The sequence below is a fragment of the Mobula birostris genome, chromosome 21, assembly GCF_030028105.1.
Source record: "Mobula birostris isolate sMobBir1 chromosome 21, sMobBir1.hap1, whole genome shotgun sequence".
Lineage (NCBI taxonomy): Eukaryota > Metazoa > Chordata > Chondrichthyes > Myliobatiformes > Myliobatidae > Mobula > Mobula birostris.
In genome coordinates, this window is record NC_092390.1 from 41,941,986 (window position 1) to 41,963,466 (window position 21,481).

Sequence of the window (21,481 nt, forward strand, 5' to 3'; positions counted from 1 at the left end):
TAAATATAGCACCCAGTGCCTGCAGTGACCCGTCTCCACACTCTCATTTTAACACTGATAATCAGCTGAGGGTGCCCAGGTGAGAAATAATAAACTCTCATGTCCTCCTTTTCCAGGGCTACTTACACTGATGATAAAACACTCACAAATTAATCCTTGATCTAATTATGAAAAAAGCTTGCTCCAACTGTTTTCAATGGTCTACAGTTCACCCTGGCATATTTTGTGAGGACTTAAATCTTATTTCTATATTGATTGAAAAATTGCAAGAGTCTCAATCTGGAGGAGGAAACTGGAGCCCCCTCCTAACAAGGTTTGTCTCCATGGAGGACCTAGCTAGTGTCCTTGGAGCACAGGCACTTCCTCTGATTACATATCTCCCTGTGGCTTGTTGAGCACTTTCACTTCCTCTTGAGCACAAGAGGGTCTCTTTTCAGTCTCGCTCTTCACAAAGCAGAAACAAATTACTGAAGAACTCAGTGGATCAAACCATAGGGACGGATGTGCAGGAGCCTTGGGTGCAGTTAACACCCTTCAACCATTGAGCTCCCAAACCAGCGCACATAAATCACTCACCTCAATCCTGTACCAATCTATGGACTCACTTTCATGAACAGTACATCTCATGTTTTCAATATTTTTTTAAATTTATTTGTATGTTTTTTTTTTATTTGCAGTTTGTCTTCTTTTGCATGTGGGTTGTTTGCATATTTTTGTGTGTAATTTTTCATTGATTATATTATATTTCTTTGTTCTACTGTGAATGCCTGCAAGAAAATGAATCTCAGGATTGAACATAGATGCACTTTAATAATAAATATACTTCGAACTTTGGTGAGGGTGGCCATTATCCCTAAGGGTTTATCTTCCTAGGTAGCAGTGGCAGGAAATGTTTAAGGATTCAGTCTCCTTGAGGATGCAGTATCTGCTGCTTAGAAATATGGCACTGACCATCAGCAGACACTGCTCATGACCCACAGTATCTGTGTATTGTGAGGGTGGAAACCTTTCCTGTTGAGGAAAGGGCTGGCTTATTAGCTAGAGACCCCATGGGCACATATGTGTAGTCAGGAATGAGATGGATCCAGTAATGCTATTAAGTCTCAGGTCTGACATTTCTCAGTTTCTTCTCTATCATAGTAGGCAAAGTAGTTGCAAGCAGTTGATCAGTTTTTCAACTGGGATTGGGGTTTACAAGGCCGTCAGCTTTTTGTTGATGGGAATGCCTTTACTCCCTGCTCAGAGGCTCCTGATCCATTTTGTGTGACCTGTTTTTGCTACACTGATCCCTCCAGTAATAGATTGCTGTCAGTGGTGTCATCACTGAAGCATCAGCTGAATGGGCATGTGAGTAGATAACTACTCAAGGTAGAACCTTCTGTGGACCGTGTAAGATTTCTTGAGCATCCTAAGTTTGACAGACTAGATGTGGATTGATGTTTCAACTGGTTGGGGTCTCCAGAACCAGAAACTGCCATTCCAAAATAAGGGATCAGCCCTTCAGGAACAAGATGATAAGATTTTTTTAGAGAAGTGACAGTGAATATTTGGAATTTTCTTCCAAAGAAGGCTATGGAGGCTGATTCAGTAAATCTATTTGAGATCAATCAGTCTTTGGATATTAAGGTGATGGGGATGCAAGGACTCTGCAGGAAAGTGGCATGGATGCGGATGAGCGTTGATTCCACTGAATAGCCAGGAAGGTGTGAGGGGCAAAGGGCCATCTTTTGTTGCAACTTTTCATCTGCTAACATTAACTACAGTACTGTGCAAAAGTCTTAGGCACATATACATAGCTGGGATGCCTAAGACTTTTGCACAGTACTGCAGCAATTTTATGCACTGTACTGCTGTCATGCAAAAAAAGATCATGACATAAGTGAGTGATGTTCAACCTGATTCTGATATGGGTCTCTATTGTGGGCTGAGAGTTAGAAGGAGGTGGGGAGAGGGGAATCATGGTCGTGAAAGGGGGAAGGGAGTGGGAAGCATTAGAGACATTCTGTGATAGTCAATAAACCAATTGTTTGGAATCAAATGACCTTGCCAAGTGTTTCCATGATGGGTGTGTTTGCACCCACACACCCCTTATGTGACACTCCACCCTCGCCATTCCCAACATCCTTAGCTCCCACCAGATTTACAAACTTGCTTTCTGCTCCAAGTTAAGAAATATGGTACTGTGCAAAAGTTTTAGGCATCCTAGCTACATTTATGTGCCTATGTATATGCCTATGACCAATCCTTGAGTCCCTGGTAGTGAAAATTTCAGATCCTTTTGCCACACCTCTCAATTTCAGGTTATTGACTGCTTGGCACAATGTAAATGAGCAGCAAAACAAACTGGTCCTGGAATCATGCCAAAATCCCTGTAAGATCCTTCCTGATGCTAGCCTGTCTCCAAGTTCACTCGTAGTTACAATTGTAGGGTTACTTTTGCATTTGATTTACCCAAGAAAATTACTGCAATCACAGTTCCTCTCCTGATGTACAAGTGGAATCCAAAACAAAATGACACACCAGATTTTATTCACAATCTATAACCAGATGAGAAGATTAAATAACGTGAAGAACAAAGCAATTGACCTCAGCCCCTGCCAGAAACTCAGTTCCTCTCATAGGCTCCAATTTCATTACGTTCTGCGGTAACCGGCTGAGATTGTGCCAGACTACTTAGAGCCTTGGGATCCTACTTGATGTTCAAATCTACATTGTTGTCACATCCACTTCCAAAATGATGGCTACGAACATCCCTGCACTGTAATTGCTATTGAAGCTGATTGTCAAACATGGATGTTTTCAGCTCGTTGGTAGCAATCGAGGCAGCACACCAAGTTCTCACCTTATCTCCTTACCGCCCATTACCTCCCTCAGGTGCTCCTCCCCCTTTGCTTTCTTCCATGGTGTTCTGTCCTCTATCAGACTCCTCTCTCTCCAGCCCTTTATCTCCTTTACTAATCAACTTCCTGGCTGTTTATTTCACCCCTTCCCCTCTCCTGGTTTCACCTATCACCTGCCACCTTTTATTGTTCATGCCTGATGGCGTGAACATTGACTTCTCAAACTTCTGCTAGTGCCCCACCTCCCCCTCATACCCCACCGTTATTTATCTATATACACACATTCTTTTTCTCCCTCTCTCCTTTTTCTCCCTCTGTCCCTCTCACTATACCCCTTGCCCATCCTCTGGGCTTTTTTCCCCCCTCCCCCTTTTCTTTCTCCCTAGGCCTCCTGTCCCATGATCCTCTCATATCCCCTTTGCCAATCAACTTTCCAGCTCTTGGCTCCATCCCTCCCCCTCCTGTCTTCTCCTATCATTTCAGATCTCCCCCTCCCCCTCCCACTTTCAAATCTCTTACTAGCTCTTCTTTCGGTTAGTCCTGACGAACGGTCTCGGCCCGAAACATCGACTGTACCTCTTCCTAGAGATGCTGCCTGGCCTGCTGAGTTCACCAGCAACTTTTATGTGTGTTGCTTGAAATTCCAGCATCTGCAGATTTCCTCATGTTTACTTTTTATTTCTTCCTTCCCTCCCCACCTCACCTTCTTATTCTGACTGCTCCCCTGCCTTTCCAGTCCTGCTGAAGGGTCTCGGCCCAAAACATTGACTGCTTACTCTTTTCCATAGATGCTGCCTAGCCTGCTGAGTTCCTCCAGTATTTTGTGTGTGTTACACGAAGTTCATGTTGCATTATACAGTAAAGTCACCATTTTGTTATTATTCATTGCTTTGATTGAGTTAGGAGCATCAGCAGGGCACCAGTAACATTCTAGATGGTAGCTCTGAAATTGTGGTGAAGTGCAGCTGCAACATACACTGACAAATGATGTCCTTCTACAATTCGGTCATGATTTGAGGGCAGTACAGCAGCACTGCAAGTAGCGTAATGCTTTACAGAGCCATAAATCCGGGTTCAAATCAGGTCAGTATCTCTAAAGTCTAGGTGCTGTATGTTCTCCCTGTGACTGCTGGGGTTTCCTCCGGGTGCTCTGGTTTCCTCCTACCTTCCAAAAATGTATGGGTTAGAAGGTTAATTGGTCACATGGGTGCAATTGAGTGGTGTGGTCGTGTTGGACTGGAAGGACCTACTACTGTGCTATGTTCCTAAAGTGGAAAAATAACAGAGGCTCTGTCATGTGCAGTGTGAAAGAGAGAAACTCCAAGATATTCTGACTGCTTGAAACCCAGAAGCACATGATGCAAAGTAGAAAATATTCCATTTACTCACAGGTCTCCCAGAATGTTGGTGAGAACAGGTTCCAGATATCAAAAACAATGGGAGCTAATGTCATCATAGTCAATGTGAGGGAGAACCTGAATGCAGTGCTGGGAGGTTTACAGGAACATGGAAACATAGAAAATAGGTGCAGGAGTAGGCCATTCAGTCCTTTGAGCCTGCACCGCCATTCTGTATGATCATGGCTGATCATCCAACTCAGAACCCTGTACCTGCCTTCTCTCCATACTCCCTGATCCCTTTAGCCACAAGGGCCATATCTAACTCCCTCTTAAATATAGCCAATGAACTGGCCTCAACTGTTTCCTGTGGCACAGAATTCCACAGATTCACCACTCTCTGAGTGAAGAAGTTTTTCCTCATCTCGATCCTAAAAGGCTTCCCCTTTATCCTCAAACTGTGACCCCTCGTTCTGGACTTTCCCAACATCGGGAACAATCTTCATGCATCTAGCCTGTCCAACCCTTGTAGAATTTTATATGTTTCAAAACGTATATATTTTTTATAAACCTCACTCTGCTGGCCAATGTAGGTAAAGACAAAGATTTTCAGATTCCATATCTAACAAGTTTTGTCTCTTGCTTCAGAGCCAATTCAATTCCCAAATTCCCCAGCATTCACCAACCAATAATCCCCTGTCAGGATGCCCAATATTCACTTAATCCACCACATTCTCACATACTTTGCACCATGCATGCATTTTTCCAGTTTATTGGGTACAAACTGTTCTGACCCTAAGAAAAAGCCCAACTCCAGCCATTAGAATGGGCTTGCCCATCTTAACTAAAATGGAAAGTGCAGGTGAATGCTTGCATATTTTACTTTATTATACTAATGTTTTAAATTAATTGTTTTCACATTAAAGTGATTTAACTTTTTTAATACCTTTTAATTTTTTGGGGGGAATTAATAACATCTATTTGACCAGTGTTTAGATGTCTTTGTTTGGAAGGCAGGGAGTCCGGCCCACTTGCACTCACTCTGTTTGGTAGGACAACTCTTGCATGCAGAGAGCCAGCTTGGCCAGGTCTCTGAGCCCATAGTGGGCACCAAGGACAGTTAAACTTGGCAGCACACCTGCTCAGGGTTTCTCCTGCCCACTCAAGTCATTAGTGTCACTCATTCATCAAAAATTTTAACTATTAACTATGAACTAACAAGAGAAGATCTGCAGATGCTGGAAATCCAAGCAATACACATAAAATGCTGGAGGAACTCAGCATGGCTCTATCCATTAAGGTTCCCAATAAATAGTGAGGAGATATTTTCTTGAAGATCAATGATGGAAAATGGCCTTCATACCATATGAGACTAACAATCAGTGATACTTAAGTATTTATTTATTGAGATGGAAAGGAAAGGTACATTGCATCTGGAGTTCCTCCAGTTACTGGACAATTTCCCTCCACGCCTCTCTGACATAGTGAGGAATCGAGTACGAGGCAAGTTACAGCAGTGGGTTGCCATTGCCTTCAGCTGGGTGAGTTTCCAAAGAGATCACCAGCCCGTAACCCAGCACGGATGGAAAGCGTGCAGAGGCTGGCTGGATTCGAACCCGGGACCTTTCGTCCCGAAGTCTGAAGCTGACGCCACTATGCCACCAGCCAGGTCTATTTATTGAGATACAGCACAGAATAGACCTTTCTGGCCCTTCGAGCCACACCGTCCTGCAATCCCCTGATTTAATCTTAGCCTAATCATGGGACAATTTACCTATTAACCTACTGACTGGTACATCTTTGGACTGAGGGAGGAAATGCACAGAGTCACGGGGAGAACATACAGTGGCAGGAACTGAACCTCGGTCGCCTGTACTGTAGGGCTTTGTGCTAACCACGGCGCTACCATGCCGCCCTCACACTGAGCTTCTTCGTTCCAGGTTTGAAAAAGAAAGAAAGGACGCAATTGAAAATTGTTCTACTGGTTATCTGGAACCATTAGCTCAACACATCAGACAAAATGAAGATATCAGGGGAATTACTATTAAAGGGACAGAACATTAATTGGTCTGTTATGCGGATGACATTTTGATCTATCTAGGGCAACCAACATACTCTTTAACTAAATTGATATAATCCTTTGAACAATATGGCCAATTATCAGGATGCAAGATCAACATAGATAAAACCCAGCTACTTTCATAAAACTATAGCCCACCAAGAGAATTTGAAAGTAGATATCCTTGGGCATGGCAAACAGAGTCTGTCAAATATTTGGGCATCATTATGCCAAAAGATTTGGCGAAATTATTAGAATGCAATTATCAGCCTACATATAAAAAAATTAAGGAAGATATAACAAGATGGAACCTAATTCCTTTTCTTGGTCTCAGTTCAAGGATTGAATCTACTAAAATGAATATACTGCCCAGACTACTATATCTCTTTCAGACCCTACCAATACAGATTAACCAAAATCAATTCAATGAATGAAACAAGATGCTATCAAGATATATATGGCAAGGTAAAAGGCCTAGGGTTTGTCTCAAAACCTTGCCATTAGCCAAGGAAAAGGGGGGATGGGGCCTACCTTCTCTTAGAGATTACTATTTTGCAGCACAGTTGAGAACTGTGATATGCTGGTGTAACCCATCACATGACGCTCAATAGAAAAACATTGAGGAGGGGATACTTTCCATCCCCATACAGGCAATTTTGTCTGATAACAACCTAGAAAGGTACATAAATACTATTGATAATCCATGGGTGAAATAGACTCTTAAAATATGGAAAACTATTATAAAAGAAAATAAACTAGAGGGAGATATTGCAATTCTTAAATGGTATACATATGACTCGGATCTTACGCCAAATAAACTGGATGCTAGATTTAAGGACTGGACAGCTAAAGGAATAACAGTACAGCAATATAATGAAAGAAGGAACACTGTTCAGTTTTGAAATACTTAAAGAGAAACACTTATTAGAAAAATGAAGACTTTTATCGGTATCTACAGATGCGACAGTATGTTAATAGGAGGGTTGTTGACCATATGTTTAAACATGCAATAACATATGGTCAACAATTCTTTTGAGATAATATTACATTTTTTAAATCATAATTGGATTTCAGGCCATCTTCCCTCCTAATGGAAAATGGCAATTGTAGTGTCGTGTTCTAAAACCTGGGAAACCTCTGCTGGATTCTTCTCATTACAGACCAATATCACTGATGTCCCATTTGTGTAAACTTATAGAATTTATGGTAATAGAGTGGTTGAATTATACTTTGGAAAAGGGAGGTGACGTGCTGTTGTTAACATACCAGATTAATTTGAGGGGGCAAGTGCTGGTTCCACGCCACATGTTTCAAAAGCAGTCAATGATTTTATGCAGAAAACTCAGCATCTACTTGAACACAGCGAGCTTCCACAAACAATATACTCAATGGAAATGTCAATCCATGGCCTCCTATACTGTCTCGATGAGGCCACACTCAGGTAGGAGGAACACCACCTTGTATTCTGTCTGGGCAGCCTCCAGTCTGATGGTATGAACATTGACATCTTGATCTTCTGGTCATGCCTCCCCTCTCTCATCATTCCCAATCCCCCTTTCCCTCTCGTTGCCTGCCCATTGCCTCCCTCTGGTGGTCCTCCCCACTTTTCTTTCATCTGTGGCCTTCTGTTCTCTCCTATCAGACTCCCCCTTCTCCAGCCCTGCATCTCTTTCACCAAGCAACTTCCCAGCTCTTTACTTCATCTCTCCCCCCTCCCAGTTCCACCTATCACTTTGTGTTTCTCTCTCCCCTCCCCCACTCATTGTTTTTTGGTTGAGGCAGGTATGATGTTGTCGTTTAAAGTTAAATTAGATAGATATATGGACAGGAAAGGAATGGAGGGTTATGGCTGAGTGGAAGTGGGTGGGACTAGGTGAGAGTAAGAGTTCGGTATGGACTAGAAGGGCCGAGATGGCCTGTTTCCGTGCTGTAATTGTTATATGGTTAAAAATGTAAACAAGGAAAGTACATGCTTGATAGAGTTATTTAGAAAAGCATATAGTTCAGATAACGGTAGTAGAATCATTTCAAGCGTGTATAAGGGTTTGTCAAATCTTAAAATACATTCGACTTCATATATTAAAACAAAATGGGAGAAGAAAGGAGGGATAATTATATCCGAAGAAGAATGGACAATAATATGGAGGTATCAATGGAAGTGTACCAGTTCACAGAAATGGAGGGAGTTTGGACGGAAAAACTTGGTAAGATATTTTATTACACCCTCTCAGAAATCCCATTATGATAGGAACATCCCTGTTTGCTGGAGAAATTGTGGAAATCAAAATGCAAACCATTATCATATTTTCTGGGAATGCCCCGTTATCAAAGACTACTGGAGTGGGATACACAATGCCCTACAAGACATCTTTACATGTGAAATACCCTTAGAAAGTAAAACCATATACTTAATGAATATACTGCTGGTGGCTGGAAAAAAGACCCTTACCAGGAAATGGTTATCACAGCAGAGCCCAACTTTAAATGTATGGATGGAAACTACAATGGCCATTTACAAAATGGAGAAGATAACAGCACCTATTAATCATAAGTTGGAACAATTTGATTCATACTGGGAAAAATGGTTTAACTACATAACACCTCATAGGCCTGATTTTATTCTCACAAGTCAATGAGTAAGTTGTAAAAAAAAAGATCACTCCCTACCTTGTACATAGTTTTCTTCTTTTGATTGTTCTTTCTTTCCTCACCTTTCTATAAGTGTATACCTCAGATAAATATTATGTGGAGATTTGTGACAAATATGACTATATGACATATACATACAGTATCTGAAATACACCTTATGGAAAGTTTTGTTTGATGATGAAATTCAATAAAAAATAAATTACAAAAAAAAGGAAAATTGTTATACTGGAAATGTAAAATGTAGCAAATGATTCAGTGCAGTTATTTGACAGGAATTCAGAAACTTTTCCACTGTTCTTGAATTGCTAATTCTTCTTTGGCACATCCTGGACTACCACAGTCAGCAGAACAGCAGCTATTACTCTTCAGTATCCAAAGACCAAACCTGCAGTGAGCCAGATCAAGAGGTGATGCTGCTTACATTTGTCAAACTCATCAGCAGCATTCACTAGAGGCACTGCTGATGCAAACATTAAATGATGTTTGGAGAAAGAGAAAATGTGACTAGCATTTTGGAAATAGCCTGATCGTAAAGTCTGTGAATGAAAGTTTTGATCATTTGAAAACATCTTGAATTGTCTGTTTAAGTTTGTTCTAAATAAATGCACCAGTACTAATCAAAAGCAAGTAATGAAGGATCTAGGATCTCCTTGAACCTTTTCGAATGACATTAGGTTGCTTAGTTCCTGTGAATTAACACAGTTCGGTTGTCTATATTGGTCCACCTTTAATTTAGATTCTAGAGACTTCCCTGCGACATTTATAACATTAATTCCTGCTTCTCTTAACTGGCAACGTAAATATGCTTTATAAAAAACATTAGAATCATTGAGTTCCCCAAATGCAGGTTTTGCACAATTGGCTACAGGCCTGATGCAATCTGTCAGAAGTAATTTATTCCTGGTCTTTCTGATTACTTTTTTAGTAGGAAGAGCCAGCTTTACATTTGGCTTATGACTGACCAGAGAAAACTCACTTTTCGGGTACCTGTACGCACCAGAACAAGCCTCAAGAAAAACTGCATTCCCAGTCTGACCTGTGCTTACATGATTCCTTCCTTCCTGAACAGTAATAGCTGCTGTCCCATTGATTGTTGTTATCTGTGTGGCACTACGAAGATAGATCAGCTCTTCAAGAACATTAGAAAAGTTTGCTGTTCGAATTGTTAACCAACTGTAACAAATAGTTGAAAACTGATGAAATAGGATTAGGCTACTCAAATTAGTATATTAACAATGATATAAAAGAAGACATTTACATTTTACTCTTTGAGTTCACTATGATTCATAGAGATAAAGGGCTGGAGAAGGGGGAGTCTGAAAGGAGAGGACAGAAGACCATGGAAGAAAGTATAGGGGGAGGAACACCGGAGGGAGGCAATACACAGGTAAGGAGATAAGGTGAGAACTTGAACTTGGTGTGCTGCCTCCATTGCTATCAACAATCATGTCATATCTGCAAAATTATGTAACTATTTGTTGTAGTACATAATGTGTTGCAAAACTTAAAAAACTATGTTTGAGTTTTAATGACCATGTTATAAAGGCACTGGATTATTACCAAGCCAAAACACACACATGGAACAATTTACTTCTAACCTTTCTATTGCTCAGATGATTTGAACGCAAGAGAACAAAACACAGACATTTAAGGGTTATTCACTTTAAAATACAGCTTTAGAAAATAGCATACCTAGACTCTGCTGACAAAAAAATAGCAGATGTTTCAGAGCAAACTGCTTCAAAAACAAAATCAAATCCTATTAATTACAAATGCATCCTTATAAACAAAACAAATTTCAGAAGGGTATATTATTGTACATCTAATAAAGTGGTGCAAGGATAAAATTGTGGTTTAGTAGACTGTGTGTGGGAGAGACTAAGAGGACAGTGACAGAGCAGTTTACTGACAGGAAAGTTTTTCAGTGATTGTTCAATTTAAATAGATTCCTGTGTTACTGGAGAGACATCACACAGATAAAGCCAAAAAATCAATGGCATTTCAGCATGCAGCAAGTCAGAGACTAAATAAGCAGGCACCAAGAACAACTTTATCCAGCAGCAGGCCTGTGAAATTCCCAATTCTACATCTGTATGGCAAAGGAAAATTTAATCTACCCAAATACTCATCAGTGCATTCCATCCTCTGACTTGACAGCTACACTTATAATTAATTATACAATTTAGATGGGAATATCGACTAAACAAACCTATAAATCATAGAAAAAGTCAATAGGCATGGACACATTCAATCATGTCCAAACCAATGATTACTGCTCTCAAAATACAATAATTATTTTCAAGAGCTGACTTGAATTAAATTTCTGTCAACCTGGTACAAGACTAGTGGTTGATGAAGGATGCAATAGATTTTTTGGGGGGGATTTTGGTCTAGGAACATTCATCCTGAGGAAGGGCAGTTTGTTTTTAGTGATCACACTGCTCTGTGTATAACTAGACCATGAAGATTAGATTATCTCAAATGGCTCATTAAATCATTTATCTTTCCCTGAAGTTGATCTAGAAGAGCTGCTCACCTTCTCGCATTGCAATGAAATCAAACATAATGAATTCTGCTGCAACATGGTGAATGTGAAAAAATGAAGTGGTATGTTCACAGTCAGAAAAGCAAGCAGCAAGTGGAACGTATTACCTCAATGCAAGATTGCTGAAACTGCTCATCTTCAGGGAATAAACTGCATCTTAAATTTTGGGCTCTCACTTCACTCAGTAAAAGTACAAAACCATTTTCTATAATTTTGCAACAATCAGGGAATAGCATTCATTACAACTGGATTCGTGTTAGAATAATAGAATGAAGAATATGTTGGGCTTTAAGAGTACCCGCCTCTATTACCTTGATAACACAACTGCAAATCCAACAGTGTTCTTGACTACAGATGGGCCAAGGGTGACTTTTGCCCACTGTCGGAAAGAAAGCACTTTGAAAGGAATGAATTAACCAGTAACCCCTTGCAAGTTATCGTTTCACCTTGATCATCTGCATCAGCAAAGAACTGGGCCAGGATTGGTTTTAAGTAAGCTTTATCAAAGTTGCTCAATTATAGTTTCAAATGGCTCATCCAGCAACAGAAATTAAATAGAATGTTGGTATTACGGTCGTTTCTATATTTTGTGCATTCATTGCCCATAAGTGCTACCCTGCTGTCTGATGTACTACATGGTAGAAATTTATTTAAACCCAGTTCCGAAATGTGGTACGGAATTTGATACATGCAGATTGCACTTTGGGAAACTAGTAGCACTTATTCTGTGTTGGTCACAGGGGCTGCTGAGATGGCAAGTAGGTGCAACGTAATCCAATATTACTCTCATAATATAGCTCTGCAGGTTCATTCCTTATCATGACCATGAATTTAAAAAATAATGAACTGTCAATTATGAGGCTTGACCTTACCAGGGCAGCTGCTAGGAATACGGCAGTGAAGAAATGGTTTCCTTCCTCTTAAATAGTTCTGAGATTTTATTGTTTCCAAGGGGGAGCAGTTCAAGAATCTTGTCCTGTCATCAATAGAGATGAGTGATGCTTTCCACTCAAGTACAAATCTGCCTCAAAAGTTGAGGAGGTGACTGGCTTTCAGAATATTTCAATGGACAGAGATTGCTAAGGAAAATTCACACTTTGGGTTTAATTCATAATTTTTCTGTGAAGGGACGGAGGATTGCTTTTTCTATTGTGCATGAATGATTGCAGGTTGTATGTGTTGAAACATGAATAACCCAGGCTTCTAGCAGAACTGAAGTCTCATACACAACATCCCTTCAAACGTGTGCAGTTATGTGAAGAAGAAGTGGTAGCCTTTTAAATTGGAGCTGAAGTATACAGTTGTTTCTGGTAAATAAACAGAAGAAGCTGCTTAACCAAACTTACAGTGACATGCAAAAGTTTGGGCACCCCTGGTCAAAATTTCTGTTACTGTGAATAGCTAAGTGAGTAAAAGATAACCTGATTTCCAAAAGGCATAAAGTTAAAGATGACATATTTCTTTAAAATTTTAAAATTACTTTTTTATTTCCATCTTTTACAGTTTCAAAGTAACAAAAAAGGAAAAGGGCCCGAAGCAAAAGTTTGGGCACCCGGCATGGTCAGTACTTAGTTACACCCCGTTTGGCAAGTATCACAGCTTGTAAACGCTTTCTGTAGCCAGCTAAGAGTCTTTCAATTCCTGTTTGGAGGATTTTCGCCCATTCTTCCTTGCAAAAAGGGTTCTAGTTCTGTGAGGTTCTTGGGCCGTCTTGTATGCACTGCTCTTTTGAGGTCTAGCCACAGATTTTCAATGATGTTTTAGTCGGGGGACTGTGAGGGCCATGGCAAAACCTTCAGCTTGCGCCTCTTGAGGTAGTCTATTGTGGACTTTGAGGTGTGTTTAGGATCATTATTCTGTTGTAGAAGCCATCCTCTTTTCATCTTCAGCTTTTTTTTTTACACACGGTGTGATGTTTGCTTCCAGAATTTGCTGGTATTTAATTGAATTCATTCTTCCCTCTACCAGTGAAATGTTCCCCGTGCCACTGGCTGCAACACAAGCCCAAAGCATGATCGATCCACCCCTGTGCTTAACAGTTTGGGAGGTGTTCTTTTCATGAAATTCTGCACCCTTTTTTCTCCAAACATACCTTTGCTCATTGTGGCCAAAAAGTTCTATTGTAACTTCATCAGTCCATAGGACTTGTTTCCAAAATGCACCAGGCTTGTTTAGATGTTCCTTTGCAAACTTCTGACGCTGAATTTTGTGGTGAGGACGCAGGAAAGGTTTTCTTCTGGTGACTCTTCCATGAAGGTCATATTTGTGCAGGTGTCACTGCACAGTAGAACAGTGCACCACCACTCCAGAGTCTGCTAAATCTTCCTGAAGGTCTTTTGTAGTCAAACGGGGGTTTTGATTTGCCTTTCTAGCAATCCTACGAGTAGTTCTCTCAGAAAGTTTACTTGGTCTTCCAGACCTCAACTTGGCCTCCACCGTTCCTGTTAAGTGCCATTTCTTAATTACATTACGAACTGAGGAAACGGCTACCTGAAAACACTTTGCTATCTTCTTATAGTATCCTCCTGCTTTATGGGCATCATTTATTTTAATTTTCAGAGTGCTAGGCAGCTGCTTAGAGGAGCCCATGGATGCTGATTGTTGGGATTATGTTTGAGGAGTCAGGGTATTTATAAAGCTTTGAAATTTGCATCACCTGGTCTTTCCAAATGATGACTGTGAACAAGCCATAGCCCTAACAAGCTAATTAAGCTCTGAGACCTTGGTAAAAGTTATCTGAGAGATCAAATCTCTTGGGGTGCCCAAGCTTTTGCATGGTGCTCCTTTCCTTTTTTTTCACTCTAAAATTGTACAAAACAAAAATAATACACTAACCTTGCTTAAGATGTTGAAACATTTGTTTCATATTTAACCTTATGACTTTTGGAGATCAGTTCATCTTCTACTCACTTAACTATTTACAGTAACAGAAATTCTGACCGGGGTGCCCAAACTTTTGCATGCCACTGTACATAAAACAGCACGAATAGCAAGCCATCTCAACCATACCCTTATTTTAGCAGGAGTATATTCTATCAGTTCATTATAATTAACAGTTTTCTCCCCACACTTAGACCTTCCAGTGTGGTTCATTCATCAGTGTGTGCGTGCGTGCCTGGCAACACCAGCATTATTGGTTATTCCAAATTGTCCTTATGAAAGAGTTAATGTTTGCCAGATTGTCACTTTATCTCATTACCACTCCTCCTTGACGTCAGTTTTGTGGTAACGACAGAGAGAGGTTCACCTGCAGTGCACTTTCCCTGTCACCTTATTCTGTCCTCTGTTATTGTCTTCCTTGTAATAACTTAATGCACTGTTGTAATGAATTGACCTGTATGGACTGCACGCAAGACAAGTTTTCCACTGTTCATGTGACAATAATAAAATAATTTAATAATTTAAAATGTGAATTGGGCCCTGTATGATCACACAGCAAATTCCTCTTTACCTCAGTCTTAAGTGACTTGCCTTAACAGCCTTGACTTCCTCATCGGGAGACCACAGTCAGTGCAGACTGGAAATTACACCTCCTCCTTGCTGACAATCAATACAGGGACCAACTCAAGGATGCGTGCTCAGCCCACTGCTCTACTCTCTCTACACCCATGATTGTGTGGCTCAAATGCCATCTATAAATTTGATGATGACATGACTTCCGTTGGCAAAATCTCAGATGGTGACAAGAAGGAGCACAGGAGTTAGATAGATCAGCTGGTGAGTGGCATTGCAGTAATAAACTTGCACTCAACATCAGTAAGACCATGAAATTGCTTGTGGGCTTAAGGAGGGGAAGTCAAGGGAACACACACCAGTCCTTGACAAGGGATCAGTAGTGGAAAGGGTGAGCAGCTTCAAGTTCCCGGGTGTCAACATCTCTGAGTATCTATTCTGGGTCCAACATATTGAAACAATTACAAAGAAGGGATGTCAGCAGCCATACGTCATTAGGAGTTTGAGCAGATTTGGTATATTGCCAAAGACTATAGCAAATTTCTGCAGATGTACCATGAAGATCACTCTAATTGGTTACATCACCATCTGGTATGCAGGGGCCAGTGCACAGGATCATTTGAAAAAGCTGCCTCCTTAGCATCACGGACATCTTCAAAAGTTATCACCATCAACTAGGATATGCCTTCTTCTTATTGCTACCATCAGGCAGGAGGTACAGGAGCCTGAAGACACACACTCAACGTTTTAAGAACAGCTTTCAAAACCAGATTTCTGAATGGACAATGAACCAACCCATGAACAGCACCTCACACACACACACACTCTCTGTCTGTCTGTCTGTCTGTCTGTCTCTCTCTCTCTCTATATATATATATATACACACACACACTTGTTGTTATGTATTTTTAATGCATTGCAATGTACTGCTGTGCCGCAAAACACATTTCACGCATACTGTATGTCAGTGTTAATAAAAGTGATTCTGAACTGAGCAACCACTTACCCTGAGACATTGTCCCCTCTCCCAACTTTATGTTTTCACATTAAATTAAAATTCTTTCTGATGGCGACTGCTTCTGGCAGCCCTTTGGAACGTCACCAAGTTGTCATACAACAAGTACAAGCCAAAATACAAAGAGCATTAAGCCCAAATGGTTCATCAATTTTAAATCTAATACTTATTCTTGTTCAATATCCCCCATGACCAAGTTTCAGTTGGAGTCAAAATCCAGAATCATGGCCACACTACTGGGTCTCATTTCAGAGATCTGAAATGAAACAGAAATCTTCTAGGTAGTCACATGTCAGTGTAAAACAGGGCAAGGAATTTAGTCACTGAGCTAACAAAAGGACTCTCTGAGCAATTCTGATGCCGACATCTCAAGTTTGACCAAATAAAAGAGCCCTCCGAAAGAATATTTCAAATGTAAAAAATTCCCTGGTTTAAATTGTTTCAGTTCAGGAAATAAACATGATGCCATAATAATGTTATTTAGGATAGGAAGAACCGAAAGCTCTAAACTGAGTATTCCTCTTGTGAAAAATAATTTGGGTCTTTCTCATCTATGGAATTAATTAGGCCTGTTGTGGTTCTCACTAATGTACCTGTGATTTAATCACTCTACAGAAAGTTTTACTGCTCAAGAGAGAAGACATTCATGCACTATAACCCTACTTATACCAAAGGGCATTTTTATATTTGTTCTCAATTTGGAAATGTTTCGCATTCTAGCCTTCACCGAAATGGGGGATAAGTATTTACTCAAATCTTTGTTCAGATAAAAACTCCCTTGTTGTGCTGCTGGGTTAAAACCGGCTGGGATTCAGCTTGATTAAATTCAGTCTGATGTAAACAGTCACCTTCGAAACCTGGCTACTTGCTGCCCCTAAGGATACCGTCAGTGCATGAGTTAGGGACTGATGTTTGATATCTTCTGGCATGTGAATTGCTTCAGGGCAGAGGTGATGGTAAATGCTGAACTATCACTTTCAGTTTGGATCAACTCTGATTTAATATGAATGCTACAGCCCATTGTAAAACAGTCTCATGTGCACTTACTTAACCATTGTCTTTTCCACGGAAATATTCCAACCAAACCTCATAGTTTATATTTCAGAAGCAGGGTGTTACATTATACAAATATTATTTGTGATGTTTAGGCATGAAATATAAATCAAACTATAGGACCATTTATAAACTTGCTCAAATATCAATTGCATATTAGCAGTGTTTAACACCCTGGGAAAGGTTTCACTGCTAATGTAATGGTCTTTCTGTAGAAGCAGTTTTTGGGTTATGATTAGAGATAATGGGTGCTTTGGAATGTGAGCTGTGTCCTTTGTTCAGGCGCAGATGAAGAGAGAAAGCACTGGAGAGAACTGGTTCTGGATTCGACCCAGTGGGGGATCGTGATTCGATGGAGCAAGGTGCCAAGATCAACTGAGGATCGGTGAATATGAATTTTGGGAAGAGTGGAGCTCCAACTTGTGTATGTTTGACTGTTTAATTATAATGGGCTCTTTCTGTTTTTTTCCTTTCTTTTCGTTACTAACCCATCAGTTCAGATTCATAAATATAATTCCTTTAATTGTATGCAGTGTGCTGTCTCTTATTTCTTGGCACTGAGTTGTAACAGGATAGAAAATTACACAGCATCCACACAAACCAGGGCATAGGGTGGGAGAGCTGTCTCAAGCTCAGGGTGGGACCGAAGTGTATATTCCCTAGACTTACCAAGGAAACCCGCGAGGTTTCAAGTGCACTGTGGCAGTGGCTAAATAATCTACAGTGCTCCTGAAATCAATTCCTTTCAATAACCTTCTTTCATAATTGCTTGTGCTGTTGCATGGTATCATGGTATTAGACATGGACATCGGGGTTGTGTAGGTCCCTTTCCATGTGTGTTCTAACTCTATGCTGCAGAATCTCATCGCCTATTATCTTGGACAGCCTTGACAAACAGACTAAGACCTCACTCAACAGTGGTCACCTGATGTTAAAAGAATTCACACATGGGCATCTTCCACTCTTCAGAAATTCAGGGGAACCAAGACATCCTTGACACCAAGGGATTATCAAAGCAGGAGGATGGGTCAGGTACCAGTGAGCACTTAGAATCACTTCAACAAAGCTGATGCTGTAGCACAGTTGAGGATTCTTGTAATAACAGTAGTTACAACCAAAATTCTCTGATGGTCCTGGAATGTTTGTTCCATTAATAGCAGTAGCCTTTCAGTCCTTTAGTGGCAATACTCAGGTAGGAGTGGGACCAAGGCAGTGGTCCCCAACCTCCGGGCCGCAGACCGATTAGCTTGTTTATTTCTGCTTTTTTCTGAAAGATGTGCTGGGTGCGTCCCGGCTACCACTGCACCCCTGCATGCTTCGTGGCCTGGAGGTTGGGGACCACTGGGCTAAGGGAAAGTTGGTGGAGTAGGAACGAGAATAAATGCCAAGAAAAGATGTAGAGGGAAACATGAAAATAAGACTAGTTACTTGATGGACTACTTCTCATTGTGCTATAATGAGTTCAATAATGTACAATATAACAGAAAACAAACATTCACCTTTAACTGGTACAAAGATAATTGATCACCAAAGAACATAATTTCCAAACAAAGCTTGCCCTCTGTCTGCTGAGTTAAAAATGATGAATGCTTCCAGCAATGACCATCACTTCTCAAAATTCAAAACTCCACCTCCCTGGGAGAAAGAGAAGTCCCTCTCTGTTAGCATTATTACAGACTTGGCAGTTTGCCTATAATCTAATTGAAGACTGATTAAAGAACTAAGGGAATGGCATTTTTTAAGTGGCAGGTTGAAGACTGAATTTGCAAATCTGCATCAGATTCACAGAATCATTTTAAGTTTCTGAATTAAGAGGTCTTGGTGAGCATAGATACAGGAAATATTCCTTAAATTTCTTTTATAGTCTTAGAGCATTCAGATGGCAGTTAAGGCAGTGGCATGTTCCTCCTGTAGCATGTTGGTAGACCAGGGAGACTTCGAGTGTCAATGAGGATTTCACATGTGAAGTGTGTCCAGCTGCTGCTCCTGGCCTACCATGTGAAGGAGCTGGAGTGGAATGCCCTCAGGATCATCTGTGATGCTGAGAGTTTCACAGATATGAATTTTAGTGAGGTGGTCACACCTAAGGTACAGGCAGAAGCTAGTTTGGTTACCAACATTTTGGATACGACTGGGAGGGGGTGTGGAAATGACATAAGGACTGCTCAGTGGGGAAGAGTGAAGGAAGAAAGAAATATAGTGATAGAGGATTTGATAGTTAGGGGGACAGACTGGAGATTCTGTGGCTGCAAAAAGGACTCTGGAACAATAGAGTTGTCATTATAGGTGATTTCAACTTACTGAATATAGACGGGGACTGCCACACTGTTAAGGCTTAAATGGGTAGATTCTGTTAAGTGCATTCAGGAAAACTTCCATGGATGAAATACAAAGGTAGCTAGTAGGGAAAGGGTATTTGACCTAATTGTGGTATTAAGATGGGGCAAGTGACTGATGTGACAGTGGGGAAGCACATTGATGCATATTTGGTAAATCATCAAAGTCTTGCACAGATTTGTATAGGTGTACAGTAGCGAACATTGTGCCTGGTTGCATCATAGCCTGGTATGGAAACTTCAATGTACATTTTAACAAGAAGATGCAGAAACTTGTAAACTGAGAGGTGATTTTATGGATGAGTTTAAAAATCATTAGGGGCATAGACAGGGTGTATGGACTCAGTCTTTTTCCCAGAGTCGGGGGTATCAACAACTAAAGGGCATTGATTTAAACTGAGAAAAGAAAGATTTACGAGGAGCTTGAAGGACAACTTTTCGACAAAAAAAAGGGTGGTGTCTATGTGGAGTCAGCTGCCAGAGGAAGAAGTTGAGCACGTGCAATAATAATTATAGAAGACAGTTGGACAGGTACATGGACTGGAAAGGTTTAGAAAGTTGTCCGTTACATGCTGGCAAATGGAACCAGCTTGTAAGAGGCATTTTGGTTGGCATGGACCAATGGGCCATTGGGTCTATTTAGTGCTGCGTGATTCCGTAATTCTATGACTCCAAGAAAAAGGCACTATATTTATAAAGACCAACTACTTTAGAGCAACATCCAGTGAGGGAAAAACACTCCAGAATGCTACCTGAACAGAACTGTATCTTCTGAATATGTTACATTTTCCTTGCTCAGGACTCTGTGAGCTCATTTGCAGCAACTTCAAAGTTTTCATGATATCAGTTTTTTCCCCATTTTACATCTGTACTGATTTTTACTTATTTATAATTAAGCCAATGGAAATGAAAATCTGGAGAGATGCATTAATTCTGGTTCAAAAGACAAGCTCAATAAAGAAGCTGTGTTAAGTAATTTAATTGATTAACATTGTGCTGGTGTGATGAAAAGCTCTGTAATACACATTAACGAACTGTCACATTTTAGATAGACAAGTATCTTAAGACAATTAGATTTCACTTTTTGCCATTGAGACTCGATAAACAATTCAAAATTAACTGTGTCATAAACCCACCCTTTGAGAGGCAAATCAAATTCTCACCTCAACACCATTGTTTTGCCGAAATACATCTTGGTTAAAATAATCAAAAAGCTTCTTTTCTAGTTGAAGCACCACCTGCAGTAAAAAGAAAATGCACTTAAATACATATTCCGTGCAAAGCATGCTTACTTAATAATTTTCCCTTGTAAAACATACCTTCCGATCATTCATTGATTCACGGAAAATTAGCTTGTTTATTTGATTGGTGTCTGCAGCCCGAATAGTTTGCATTGTTGCTGTTGCACAGAGCGCCTAAATAAAATTAAAACAAGCACTGGTAAAGGAGGTGCATCAAATTACTACTTAGGTTGTCAATATTTGGTATAGAGTGACCAAAAGTATTGTTAAAAAATGAATTAAGCATTGATCTTCCTTGACTTCATTTTTACAATTGATTTTTCTCAGTGAATTAGAGAAGGAACTGTTAGATATGAAACACTGCGGTTTAAGATGCTGGTGAAAATGTATTTATTCATTATGATACATTCAATTATATTCAACATTAAGGACAAAAACAATTAAGATTATTTTTGTATCAATTTGTTGAGTCAGAATTATATATGATTTAAAAGGACCTCCTCCTTTGTTGTCTGAGGAAGCAAGTAGCTGTCATTGTACAGAATGGAGAGAGAAATTATCTGATCTCAAATCAACTTTACACAGGTAATGTAATGTATAACCCCAATGGAAGGAATGAGGCCCACTAATATGTTGGTGATCCACTGGTATCATCTCAGTAAGCTGTCCTGCTCTTCATACTACTTATAGCGCAAGTAAACTTTACCATTTGCAAACAAAGATTTGACACATTTGCCTTGCCAGCAAGCTGCAAGAAGGTATGGCTTGGGAGGAGGGGCAGTGCAGCACCTAGGGCTGGATGGAGGGCAGTGGGAACAGTGATGAAGGCAGATGATGGTGTAGATAATCGGTATAATGCAGTGCAGAATTGTGACTGCCACAGCTTTACAGCCATTGTCTACTCTACATCTAGGTTCACATAATGATCTTGAGTAAATTTGTGACAAATGGTT

At 40.3% G+C, this 21,481-nt stretch overlaps 1 protein-coding gene across 1 annotated transcript in view; it reads right to left on the reverse strand.

Moving 5' to 3' along the window:
• LOC140185756 (inositol polyphosphate-5-phosphatase A-like) overlaps positions 1-21,481 on the reverse strand; it is a 481,074-nt gene that overhangs the window by 47,623 nt on the left and 411,970 nt on the right. The window contains exons 10-11 of the mRNA XM_072239377.1: positions 20,607-20,702; positions 20,451-20,525 (exon numbers count right to left, since the gene is read on the reverse strand). Of these exons, the coding sequence (XP_072095478.1) occupies positions 20,451-20,525; positions 20,607-20,702 (171 nt within the window). The remainder of the gene's footprint in view (positions 1-20,450; positions 20,526-20,606; positions 20,703-21,481) is intronic.